Below are 13257 nucleotides of genomic sequence, written 5' to 3' on the forward strand. Positions count from 1 at the left end.
TTTTCCACGAAGCACTGCTGAAAACGTACTTGGCCTTACAGACAAATGGACATTGTGCAAAGGAGAGGTGGACTTCTCGGCTGATGAGCATGAAGCATCTTGCTGTGGCACTGACAGTACTATACATGAAAGCATTAAACGCATGCGGGTTAGTTTCTGCCTTTTCTCTGCGTGCCTTTCTACGTACGTGCGTCAGAAAAGGGAGGAGCCAAAAAAGACGGTGCTTACATAAACCGCGCACGTTTAAATTTTACTCCAATAGTTCTTCTGACTCTCCGGTTGTGTGATATTGCTGTTGATGCATGCAAGACAGCAAATGTAGCCTAAACTAACCTCACGCACGCTGCGAACTACCAGGAGTCGGATGGCCCAGGCATTCTACGGATAATCTACACACGATGTCTGTATCCGCAGTTTGGTGCCTGAGCTTACTGATCGTGAGTTCTGCAGTAACCCACACCACCCGTGCCGTCACTGTGCTGCCTAAGACATGTATGTCGCATCACCAGCCGGGGGACATTGTGCTAGGAGGAATTTTCCCCCTCCGATTTGCAAGCCGGCCAGCGTGTTCCGGCAGGCTCTCACCGTGGGCTGTGCGCCTGGCAGAGGGGATGGTGTTCACGATCAACGAAATCAACCGCCGTGACGATCTTCTGCCCAACGTAACGCTGGGTTACGATCTGCGTGATGACTGTCGATCTGAGGAGGTAGCTATGTGGACGACTCTATCGTTTATCCACAACAGCAGCACGGCCTTCCCGGAGTATCTGGACTGCACACCGGAGACCGTCGGACGAGTCAGTGGGATAGTTGGTACGGGATTCAGCCAGACCAGCATCTTCGTGGCTAAGACGGCATCTCTGTTTCAAGTCCCCGTTGTGTCGTATGCTGCATCCAGCGATGAGCTGAGTGACAATACTGCCTTCCCGTATTTTCTCCGCACCTATCCCCCTGACAGTCTGCAAGTCGATGTCATCCTGGATGTTCTGGTTCACTTCCAGTGGGAATACATCGCTTTGTTGTACTCCTTGACGAGCGATGGGATTCACGGCGCATTCGCCTTGCAGGAACAAGCCGAAGAAATGGGGGTCTGCGTGGCTTTCTTGTCCCCGATGCGCGAATTTCCAACGGACGATGAGCTGGAAGCCATCATTGAGAAACTGCAGACACATAGCAAAGTGGAAGTGGTGGTGCTTTTCGGCGCTAAAAGCGAGGCACAGGCCGTTCTCAGGGCTGTGAAAGAATCCGGAATGAGGCAAATCGTGTGGCTTGGTACAACCCACTGGGGATACCAGTTGCTTGAAGATGATCTAGGAGATGTTGCGGTAGGTGCTTTATTCGTCAGGGACTACAGACCCACAGTGCAGGCATTTGGTGAGTACTACGCTTCGCTGGATCCATCCTCACCCGACACCAGTCCTTGGTTTAAGGAGATGGCAAACGAATGGCTCTTGACTAAAAACTGCTCCCACCTGTCCAAGTGCCCACTCAGTCGCGGCAACACCGAGGGATTGATAATGAACTCGGTCAACGCTTTTGCCTACGCTATGGACACACTTCTGCGACAAAATTGCTCCGAAGGACTTTGCCAGCAAGATAACCTCCAGCAAATGAGCGGAGAATCGCTCTTACATGCGCTGAGGAACGTCCAGTTTAAAGGTCCATACGGCCAAGTTTCTTTTGACTCCAATGGCGACGGGAGAGGCAGGTACGGTGTTTCCAACTGGCAATATCATAACGGCAAGTATAAGATGGAGGACATTGGCGTGTGGGATGCGGTCAACTCGACACACCTGTGGCTCAATGACCATTTGATACAGTGGCCCGGCAACAGCTCCAGCCAGCCTCGGTCCGTGTGTAGAGAAGATTGCTTGCCGGGCTATGCCTTCACCACCCTGCGCCAACGATGCTGCTCAGGCTGCACCAAATGCCTAGACAACAACATTGTCGTCAATGAGACGTTGTGCTCTCCGTGTGAGGAAGCCCACTGGCCGGACAGCGACTTCAAGACCTGCATTCCCATCGTTCCAACCAGACTCCAACTCAGCGACCCTCTGGTGGCTACTGTCTTGAGCCTCTTGATCGTCGGTTTGGCCTGCTGCTTGCTGACCGGCTTTGGTATGGTCGCCAAACGCAAGCACATCTTGATAAAAGCCACGAGCCGCGAGTTGACATGCATCCACATCACTGGACTCATGCTGTCTTACGGAGCTGGCTTGATACTCCTGACAGCATATCCCACCCTTGCGTCCTGCATTGCCTTCGAGTCCTTCATCAGCATCAGTTTCACCATGTCCTACGCTCCCACTCTGCTGAAAGTGCTCAGGATCCATCGGATCTTCAAGAGTGGTCGAGTGACAAACAAACGCCCAAGGTTTACGTCTCCCAAGTCACAGATTGTCATCGTTGTAATCTTTATTGTGGCTCAGGTAAGTACAAAATCTATTTAATTCAAATGTTGTATTAATAGAACAATGTTGAAATAATGCAGCAAAAAAGGAAGGAAAATGAAGTTATAACCTAAGGCCAAAAAAAAAGTCTCCGGTTTCTGGTATGGAGCTTGCCCAAAAAGTGGTGCGGCGACGCGGCTTTTTTTACCTGTTTTTTTTTGCTTCAAATGTCGGCTGATGACTGCAAATGGTGCCCGACTAAACCTAGTGCAAATATATGGGAGTCCGGAGAGGCCACATAAAGCTTATTCTCGATCATAACCCCATCTAAAAACACGTTAAAATTGTGCAGCAGCAGGATTCCAGTCAAACCAGTGAGTTTGGCGGTTTTGAGACATCATCTTTTATTGAAAAAAAAAAAACCTTTTTTCATTTTGCCGACGCGCATGGCTACGGCGACGCGCGCGCATACCAGAAACCGGAGACTTTTTTTTTTGGCCTAAAAATAAAAGTCTGGTTTTCTACAAGCGTCTCCTAAAAAGTGTAATCAAATACGTCAAATATGATCTACACTGACTAAAACCTCTAATTAGAACTTTTAGTTCTCATGACCATAGTCACTTTACATGGTCTACCCGCAAACATCCGTCATCATTGTATTGTACTTTCCAGTTCCACTATGCTATAAAACCCGAAATGTCGTTACTTATGTCAATGGGACGGTTTTTTTTTTCATGCTTTGGTCGACATGGATTGTTCGTTTTATTTCTTTATTCGTTGCAACTGGAAACTGTGTATAAACATAGTTTATGTAGCTCGGATGACAGTTCTCACATTTTCGTTCAGACCAAAAAGGTTAATTGCCTATTTTGTGCTCATTTGATAGAAATCTCGCGAGCCACGTCTTCCTTTTTCACGCGTTGCAAAACAATCTTTGATTGAGATATTTTCTATTTCTCAAATAGTACAAAATTACAAAATGCGCATCTTGCGAGCGACGTTCCTTGTCAATTTGTGTCGAGTCCTCGTATCCGGACGAGGACTACGTCTTTCTCATGGGTGGAAGATCCAGAGCTGAAGAGTCGCATGCTTGAAAGCCCTCGCATAATTGTTTTTTGTCTGCGATTATCTTTTACTAAAATCAGTGGTGAAGCTTTTATAAATTCCAATTGGAGTATACAAGGCTTTCGGACTCTTTGATACAGATAAACGAGAATGACCTACAACAAAATGTCGTGTTGTATCTAATTTAAGAATTCGATCGTGGCATCGACCATCTTTCCATGCCTAATACAATGCCAATGGACCTACTCTGCAAATTACTCACGCAATCACGTGGCGCAGAATGGTTAATTGGTCGAAACGGAGCACGTTACCACGACGTTGCACAAAAACCCTATAAAGTCGACGATTGTCATCCACATTTAATATCCAACCAGTGCCAACAAAACGCTATTAAGTTATTAGACGTGACAGGGTTTACAAAACTCACCCTATTGTCAAAAACGTATGAATTTGTGTACCGCAACTTATTACGATTTTGTAACCAAGTTACTCAATACATGTGTATATGTAGTATTGGGTTAATGTATTATGTATGTATAATAAACATCTATGGATGCATAATAATTGATGGTTTAATGGCGTTTAATGGATTTTATTTTCATCGTTTATATGCAATATAATCATATCCCCCTATAATCAGTTAATGTGGGGAAATTCTTGTCAAGTAAAACGAAACTTAAAAGGATTTCATGTGCATTTTGTTTTTGCAATACATGTATATGTATTTCCCCCTTTTTTAATCAACATTACGTGAAACTCCCATTTGCCAAAACCCCTGAACTGTACCTACCGATTTCACTGTGACTCTTATCAGCTGTTATCAGTAAAGTAATTATAAGATAAACACTTACCCTGGCACCCACTTCCCCAGGGCCAGTGACCATGAGCTGTGGTAATTGCCCTATCAATTACGGCATGCACATCTGGTCTGGCATGGCTGAAGTCGGACCGTTTCTTATTTGATATCTCGAGATATATTTGATCGATTTTTATGATTCAAAGTTGCTCACATAATAACTTTTGACACTTTTCCAAATACTTTACATTATAAACAAGAACCTAGTAGACGTTGGTAGATATTTTTTGTCAGTAAGCTCACAGGCACAGGCACCATACACCACCTGTTCACGGCTCGTTAACTCTTGATCAGATAAGAGAGATCGCGTTGAAAGCTGCTGAATCTGAAATCGGTAGGTACGACCCGAGTTTGTCATAGGCAAACTCGGGTCTAGCTCAAATGGGAGATTCACGTAATGAAGAAAGCCTTAAAATCTTTCCGTTTAATTTTGTTCTTCAGCTTATCATGTCGTTCTTGTCGGCAACGCTCAGCCCCTCCACTCCATACAAGCTGTACACACTAGACATGGGCAACTACAGCGAGATCTACTGCGCCTTTGGCTACGGCTTCCTGGCGCCTTGCCTCCTCAACCTGGCCATCATCACGGCTTGCTGCTACTTCGCATTCCGCGCACGCAAGGTACCAGACAACTACAACGAGTCCCGCTTCATCGGCATCAGCGTGTACACCACGCTGGTGCTGTGCCTAGCGGCTATCCCGGTCTATACGACAACCAACCGGGTCCTGCCCAAAGTGGCTACCATCAGCCTAGCCGTAACCCTCAACTCCTACCTTTCGCTGGTATGCCTGTATCTCTCCAAGCTCTACGTCATCGTCTGCGGGTATAAAGTCCAGCCGAGTACCAACCGCGGTTCCTTCACGTTACAGAATGCCGCTTCGACCTCCGCGTTCGCAGCGACCACATCCAATGTGCGTCAACCGGTCATGTCCGCCTGGGGCAGCGAGTCCACTCACGGCCTTAACCCGATGATGGCATACGGCGCGAGCACTTCCGAATCCAATAAGGCTTAGGCAAACCCCATCCAGCCCACAATACAATTACACAATGCACTCTGGTGCACTTTTACAGACACTTTCCGCACTTCCGGATCGCGCAACCCCGTCTCATCCTTCCGAGAAAAATATCAACAATTGGGTTGTCTCACGCAAGAACGGTCTAATGAATCAATGAAGTTCTAAATTGTGAGAGAAATAACGGCCACCAAAAATATCATGGGAGAAATATCAACGGACTCAACCCTGAGGGCATGTGTCTACTAATTCACTGTATCTTTTTGAAATGTTTCCAATGCACTCCTTCTGTTGCAATGAAGTTGGAACTTCACCCACATACCTTAACAAAAGTACATGTACAATACATGTGGATAGAAAGAATTTAACCCGAATTCGGATACCCGAAGCACCATTGATGTAATTCAATACAGTTTGATAAGATTCACTGTGAACACAATGTCGTACAAAAGGCAGAGAAAATACCACGGGGTTTCAAAACCACTGCATTAAATTAATGTTTCCCGCGCCTCTTTCCATCTCACACGACCGAGGCATTTTACAGGCAAGTTGCGCCAGACAGTCTCCAAAAATCTCCCTGTAATGTTTTGTGGGATTTCCACAAAGTGTTTGATAAAAATGCAGCCGGGGGTCCTTAATAGCTTGCAGTGCATTATTTGCTGCCAAATTCAAATTCCCTGATGTGACTTTGCCCCTAAGCATTAATAAGAAACAATCCTTTTCACCGAATCTCATGAAAATACACACCTAATGTTTAGTCGTGATTCAATAAGACGCCTGTCCCTCGTGATACCAGCCCATAAAGCTCACGATGACTCTCTTCAATCACGCATCGCTCCATCGACCACCAGATATGGTGAGTGGTAATGCAACGTCACGACAGAATCGCTCGTTCAGTCGCCGTTTTGGCTGCAAAGCTGGCAATTTGTAAGCGTATGCAAGATTTTACGACTTTATTCACTCAAACTGATTGTCAAGGGAGTCTGTGGCTAGACTAGTCAGTTTGGCACAATTACGTTCACATAAAACGTATACGGGAACGGTGCGCACGCCAATTTCATAGAGCTGCTTAAGCACAAGAAAACTTTGCTTAATATAATTAGATTAACCACGAGCACTCCATGCGATTGTTATGCTAAGCAAAAAAAACAGCTAAATACAGTCACAAGCAACGGACATCGCATGGCGTTTTGGCCGGTATCCTGATGATATTAAGCAAGGTTTTTGTTGTGCTTTAAGCACATTTTGTGCTTAAGCAGCTCTATGAAATTGGCCCCAGCTGCAGCAGATAATAGACCTAAAATTGCCTACGCCGGCGGCCCGGCAGAATCTATTTGTATTCTGTCCTTTTGTTTCTATTAATAATGATTTGTGGTCCTTGCACAAATTGTAGAAATAAAGGGTCCAAGATGCAAACCGGTCTTTGAACTTCAGTTTCTGAGAAAATTGTTACGAGATTTGTAAATCGCTCTATATTGCAATGATGTGGCGGGGTCGTTTTTCGAAATGACGATGGGCTTCAGGACTGTTGCTTATATAGGTTGATCGTTTTAGAGGAAAAAGTTAACCAGAAGTTATCATTGGTAAACCCTCCAAAATAATTGAACAGAAAGTGAAAGATGGTACATTAAGCTTGAATTTGATGTGCCTTGTTGACATGTTCGAGTTGTGAGGTCCCCCCCCCCCCCCCGATGTTTTGAAGTTAAGTTTTTTATCATTGGTGCCTATGGGAATTTATTTACTGGTCTGCACCCTTACGTAAACTGGCGAGACTTGCCCACTCTATATTGATCGCGATGCTGGCAAAAATTCCAGCAATGAGCCATGTTTGAAAAACAACACTCCTGCGTCAATACATTACTTTCCGTCCCAACAACATCAACCTTATAAATGCACATCGGGAATTTGTTGGGGCTACAGAGCATTGATTTGGTATCACACACGGCGTTTGGAACGCAACTCTATGCGTCAATCAATAAACGTTCATTCTGGTAAATAAATTATTTTGGGTCGTGTGGTTTTGTTCTTTTCATGCATTGTGGGTTAAAGATCATTGAAAAATGGCTCCGCGTGGATGCAATAAGAAAGGCAGACGAGATCTTGTGGAAAACGGACGGAATGCGATTTCTGTCAATCTATGTGCATTTGGGATTACTGGTGCACACACAAAAACAAAACCCAATGGTTGAATGATATGTTACAATAACCAAATTTGTAAAATTCTTAACAATGTACTGATGTGATTTAAGTCTGCTTATTTACTGAATGTACTTATTAATGTGCTGATGTTGATTGTTGCTATATTTGTTTTACTGGATTTATCCGACTAAAAACACTTGAAACAGTAATCATTTGTATTCAATCAAAATAGAAACAAAGTAGTTTGAGAGAAATCTAACAAAACTATTTTTACAGAAAAAAGAACGATATTTTCTCACATAACATTTTAAATTTTCTTAAAGAGACGATATTTTTGTGTGTGATGACTTGTAAAGTTACTGCTTATTAAAGTTACCGCATTATTGCATTGCCTAAAGCAACACTTAAATTGCGGAATTCGATTGGTAAGTAATTATAATTCTAAAATGGTCTTCTTTTGGTGACGTAAGAAAAAAATCACTTTCATCAATTTTTTTTTAAAAATATTGATAAGTCCGGTATTTGCAAAACACTAACTAAAATAGTGCTAAAATTTTCCTATAATCGCATACGTGTGTGAAGTACATGTAAGTGTCTGGTTACTGATGCACTTGTACATCGTGAACAAATATTAGCACGATTTAAACAACGCTGAATTGTATTTTGTATTTAATTGGATTGTTAATGTATATTGATGTATACATCCCACACTTTAATGCAGGGCAGAGACCCATACACATTATTCTGAGGGAAAGGGTGGGGAGGGGGGGGGGGAGAGAGATATCAGCATGACGTTTGTTCGATAATAATATTAATTTGAGAAAGGTTTATAAGATCCTATGGATATGTTAATTCTTTGCTTTTTTGGTTGTTGGGTTGTCTGGGAATTGTCTAGTTGATTGAAATAAATGTTATAAGCCCAAATGACCCATCGCACTGTTTGCCTTACTATGTAGAATGTGCAGAGCACCAAACACATATCGGTAATGTGAGGAGATGAAGCTCACGTAAGTTATTGAGTCACCTGTTGAATGTCAACTCACTGGAATACCATACTGTACTTTTCGAGATAACAGTGAACAATCATGCGTTATTCCTCCATCATGTATCCCGTGTCTTTTCTTACATGTAGATGGCCTTTTCAAGCTGGCTGGCAAGGGGTTAGCAAAAGGTTTTACCGAACGTACTCTTACTTCCAAAAAGTGAACAATCACTCTATTCGAGGGAAAATCGACTCTCATCGATTGAAACTAGGAGCCAGACGCTTTAGAGTGAAATTCATTCCATCGAAAAGATGGAGTTCACACTCGAGTTTCCAAGGAAGCGATTCTTCTTTTTTTTTTTCAGATAAGAGTAGTTTAATCTAAAACTAGAGTGATTTTCACTCGAAATCGTCTAGAGTCACTCTTTGGAATATAATGATAAGAGAGATAGGTAGATTAATAAAATGGATCCAACAGTAGGCTATAGCTAGTGCCGGTCCGAAGCCGTGCGTGAATGGCTTGGCTATACGGCCGGCAGCGACAGTCGTGTTCATGAGAATTGGATTCCCCCACTCATAACGGTTTCTGGCCGTATGGACAAGTAATTCAGACGTGGCTAAACCTAACCTACGTTGATGTACCGTTGTTACACCCGAGTTAACTGCTATTTCCGGACAGAGAAAGGTCATTTTCGACGGAAACAAATCAGGGGAATAATTCAGTCACCTGACGCCAGTGTGCTCACAACCGTCAATGATGGTCATCGAGTTGAAAAATACATGAATATAGGACTGAGAAACAAGTCCAAGTCTGTTAGAAAACACTTGGCATCATTAAACTAAATTTCCGAAACATTTGTACGTCTTGTGTTGTATCAGCCATTTCGTTGCACCGTCTAATGTATTATCAATATTTTGGTAGGTTCTTTTGACCGATGAGATGTAAGTCATTTGATAACATGAAATGCAATCATCTCAACGTACAGACCAACTAAACCTGCTCCAACTCCATGTGTTCTAGACGAATCCGGACATGTGTCATCACTGTAAACTCGAGAGGCCCCCTTCAATGGAGAAACCACGTGTCAGCTTTTGCGCAAAGCTTCTGCCCTCCCACATGACGAATTATCTGAACAGCCAGCAGAATGGTTTCGCCATTGAAGGGGGCCTTCGTGATAGCGTGCCCGAATTGGTCAATAACCAGCCAATGCACAGTGTTTACTGCTTCGATGTGAAATATCGATTGAATGACATGTTACAATAACCAAATTTGTAAAATTCTTAACAATGTACTAATGTTATTTATGTCTGCATATTTACTGAATGTACTTATTAACGTGCTGATGTTGATTGTTGCTATATTTGTTTTACTGGATTGATCCGACTAAAAACACTTGAAACAGTAATATTTTGTATTCAATCAAAATAGAAACAAAGTAGTTTGAGAGAAATCTAGCCAAACTATTTTTACCGAAAAAAGAACGACATTTTCTCACATAACATTTCTGAAACTAAAGTTTCTTGAAGAGCCGATATTTTTGTGTGTGATGACTTGTAAAGTTACTGTTTATTAAAGTTACCGCTAATTCAAATTATTGCATTGCCTAAAGCAACACTTAAATTGCGGAATTCGATTTGTAAGTAATTATAATTCTAAAATGGTCTTCTTTTGGTGACGTAAAAAAAAATCACTTTCATCAATATATTTTTTAAAATATTGATAAGTCCAGTATTTGCAAAACACGGACTAAAATATTGCTAAAATATTCCTATAATCGCATACGTGTGTGAAGTACATGTAAATGTCTGGTTACTGATGCACTTGTACATCGTGAACAAAATATATTAGCACGATTTAAACAACGCTGAATTGTATTATATATTTAATTGGATTGTTAATGTATATTGATGTATACATCCCACACTTTAATGCAGGGCAGAGACCCATACAAATTATTCCCGAGGGGGGGGGGGGGGGGATAACAGCATGACGTTTGTTAGATAACAATATTAATTTGAGAAAGGTTTATAAGATCCTATGGATATGTTAATTCTTTGCTTTTTTGGTTGTTGGGTTGTCTGGGAATTGTCTAGTTGATTGAAATAAATGTTATAAGCCCAAATGACCATCGCACTGTTTGCCTTACTATGTAGAATGTGCAGAGCACCAAACACATATCGGTAATGTGAGAAGATGAAGCTCACGTAAGTTGTTGAGTCATCTGTTGAATGTCAACTCACTGGAATACCACACTGTACTTTTCGAGATAACAGTGAACAATCATGCGTTATTCCTCCATCATGTATCCCGTGTCTTTTCTTACATGTAGATGGCCATTTCGTTGCACCGTCTAATGTATTATCAATATTTTGGTAGGTTCTTTTGACCGATGAGATTTAAAAGTCATTTGATAACATGAAATGCAATCATCTCAACGTACAGACCAACTAAACCTGCTTCAACTCTATGTGTTCTAGACGAATCCGGACATGTGTCATCACTGTACGCTCAAGAGGCCCCCTTCAATGGAGAAACCACGTGTCAGCTTTTGCGCAAAGCTTCTGCCCTCCCACATGACGAATTATCTGACCAGCCAGCAGAATGGTTTCGCCATTCAAGGGGGCCTTCGTGATAGCGTGCCCGAATTGGTTAATATCCAGCCAATGCACAGTGTTTACTGCTTCGATGTGAAATAAAACACTGCATGTACACGATCTCTTGTGATGCTTCTTTTTGTGATATCATTATTTTATCCATGTGTGTTGTCTTCTCTTTTTGAAACCAAATAATGTTATATTTTCAATTGAACGCTGATCGCCACATGAGACGAATTTACCGAATTTAGGACGCATCAGAATGCTACAAATTTGAATTATACTGCACCTTAAATGGAATCCATTGTGGATTTTTGAAATTGAAACTGAGAATAGAGCTCGACGATGTTTGGGGACGAAATTAAAGAATCGTTATAGGGAACTGGGAAAACCTATACTAAATTTTGGGCACCACATGTAGTTTATTATAATTTTTTTAACAAATGAAATTGATGATTGAGGCGAAACAATCAGGACCGCTGAAACACATTACGTTTAGGCTTCACATCACATTTATAGATAATTGTGATATTTTATTTAAAGGAAAAACACAGGCATACAGTACATTGATAATTGACCAATCGCGGTAGAATTGCGTCAACGCAGCTTGTGAAATATTGTCACATTATACAAACGGACGCGGAACGCGCAAAATCATTCCATTGCACTCTATATTATTATGCTATCTGCGCTGCGCGAGCACGCAGGCCGAGTGCCCTAACACAGACAGGACAATTCATTGTTCTGTCCAAACCACATCAGATTATTTCGTCCAATTTCTGGTACAATTATCAAATTCTCAAAAAGAACAGCGCGTGTGAACCAGCAAATAGAGGAAGTGTTCGAGACCGCCAAAGTGACATCGCCACGCGTCATTATGTATTCATTTACCATCCATCACTTGTCTTCGTACAATTACTGTTCCCAGACTGCCCACTCAGTCCGTATCCCAGCAACTACTTCAACAACTCAATTGGCTGGCTATACAGTGTTGTCTGATTGGACACCCTGTCAATTTCCTTTAAAGATAATGGATACCATTCGCAAAGCTAACGTTGTTTCGGCCGATACAAAGATGCACCATACGATGAATCTGAAGCAGGTTATTAAAACACTAACCTGTGGAAATTTCAGCTCAGTAAATATCATACTTTGAAAAAACTGTGAAAATACATCTTTACTTTTCTCGACGTAGGCAATGTTTCCGAAAAGCCCTACCTTCCAAAAAAAAGGCCTATGATCTCCAGTTTCTCACTCGGGAAAATTATTCTCATTCAAGGATTTGCAACCGACTGCAAACTAAACTAAATTTGGTCAATTTGAGACAGTTTTCGAGAAAACAAACGGAAAAATGTTTTTTTTCTTGTTACGGCTTGGTTCTATTACCGCGAGGAAATCATGGCAAATCCTCTTTACTAAACAATGACAGCATTCTAGGTGCAATGATTTCACAGGATGCTTAATCCTATTATTTACAATCAAGTGCAATATTTCATGATATTTTGACAGTTCCATTTGCAAAAGGTGTCCATTACCTGTAAAGGACTCCGTACTAAAGCGAACTCTCGTATTCAACCAATCAATCTTTTTTTCCTCTCAGTTTACAGGCGTCGAGAGTCTTCTGTCTGGCTTTCATCGTGTTTGCTTCGAATCGCTGAATGTGTAACACACCAGACGCTATGAAGAGTCTTTCCTCCTCTTCTTGTGTCTGTGAAACGGAAAGAAAAAAAGAGTGAAAAAACCTCAAAATACCAAAGGGCAACAGACTGCAGAGAAGCCATGCCCGAATATCGGCTACATATACGTTTAGAAAAAGGCCGTGCCTGAATGTCGTGAATCACTGTAAGCTGTTATAACAGGTGTTTGAGAGGTTCCTTTATTATATTCAGAGAAGATATTATATGAACAAAAAAGATTGCCACAGTCAACAATGAGAAATGTCAACAATAGTACTACACCTGTTTAGTTTAGTAATTGAATCAAAAAGCCAATTTTAGCTAACATGTTCAACTTTGAATGGTGCAAACAAGTATTGTGTTACATAATAACCTTTACTAGGAAAACCGGTGAACCGAATCCGATGGAAATTTTAAAGAAAATAGTGCAATAAGTATGCTTCTCAATTCTCAAATAACGTCTCATTTTACATTTTGCTACAACCCTAAGAGGGGCATTTGGAGGGGGGGGGGGGGGGCACCCTGATTCAAACATGGAAT

At 41.8% G+C, this 13257-nt stretch overlaps 2 protein-coding genes across 4 annotated transcripts in view; one reads left to right on the top strand and one right to left on the bottom strand.

Moving 5' to 3' along the window:
* Positions 1-238: 238 nt before the first annotated feature.
* LOC119741746 (metabotropic glutamate receptor 4-like) lies at positions 239-6131 on the top strand. Its single transcript, XM_038217629.1, has 2 exons — positions 239-2429; positions 4753-6131. Exons 1-2 carry the CDS (start codon positions 399-401, stop codon positions 5323-5325), a joined length of 2604 nt encoding a protein of 867 aa, XP_038073557.1. The 5' UTR covers positions 239-398; the 3' UTR covers positions 5326-6131.
* A 5399-nt stretch (positions 6132-11530) lies between these two features.
* LOC119741035 (rRNA N6-adenosine-methyltransferase ZCCHC4-like) overlaps positions 11531-13257 on the bottom strand; it is a 53429-nt gene continuing 51702 nt past the window's right edge. For all 3 annotated transcript variants that reach the window (XM_038216629.1, XM_038216628.1, XM_038216630.1), the window contains one exon: positions 11531-12749. In XM_038216629.1, coding sequence (XP_038072557.1) covers positions 12719-12749 — 31 coding nt within the window. In that variant the 3' untranslated portion in view covers positions 11531-12718. The remainder of the gene's footprint in view (positions 12750-13257) is intronic.

Source organism: Patiria miniata, unplaced genomic scaffold (genome assembly GCF_015706575.1).
Source record: "Patiria miniata isolate m_02_andy unplaced genomic scaffold, ASM1570657v1 HiC_scaffold_5, whole genome shotgun sequence".
NCBI lineage: Eukaryota > Metazoa > Echinodermata > Asteroidea > Valvatida > Asterinidae > Patiria > Patiria miniata.

Coding starts and splice junctions, on each gene's coding strand:
- LOC119741746 (XM_038217629.1), top strand. CDS start 399: ATGTCTGTATCCGCAGTTTGGTGCCTGAGCTTACTGATCGTGAGTTCT. Junction 2,430..4,752: donor TAATCTTTATTGTGGCTCAG/GTAAGTACAAAA, acceptor TTTGTTCTTCAG/CTTATCATGTCGTTCTTGTC.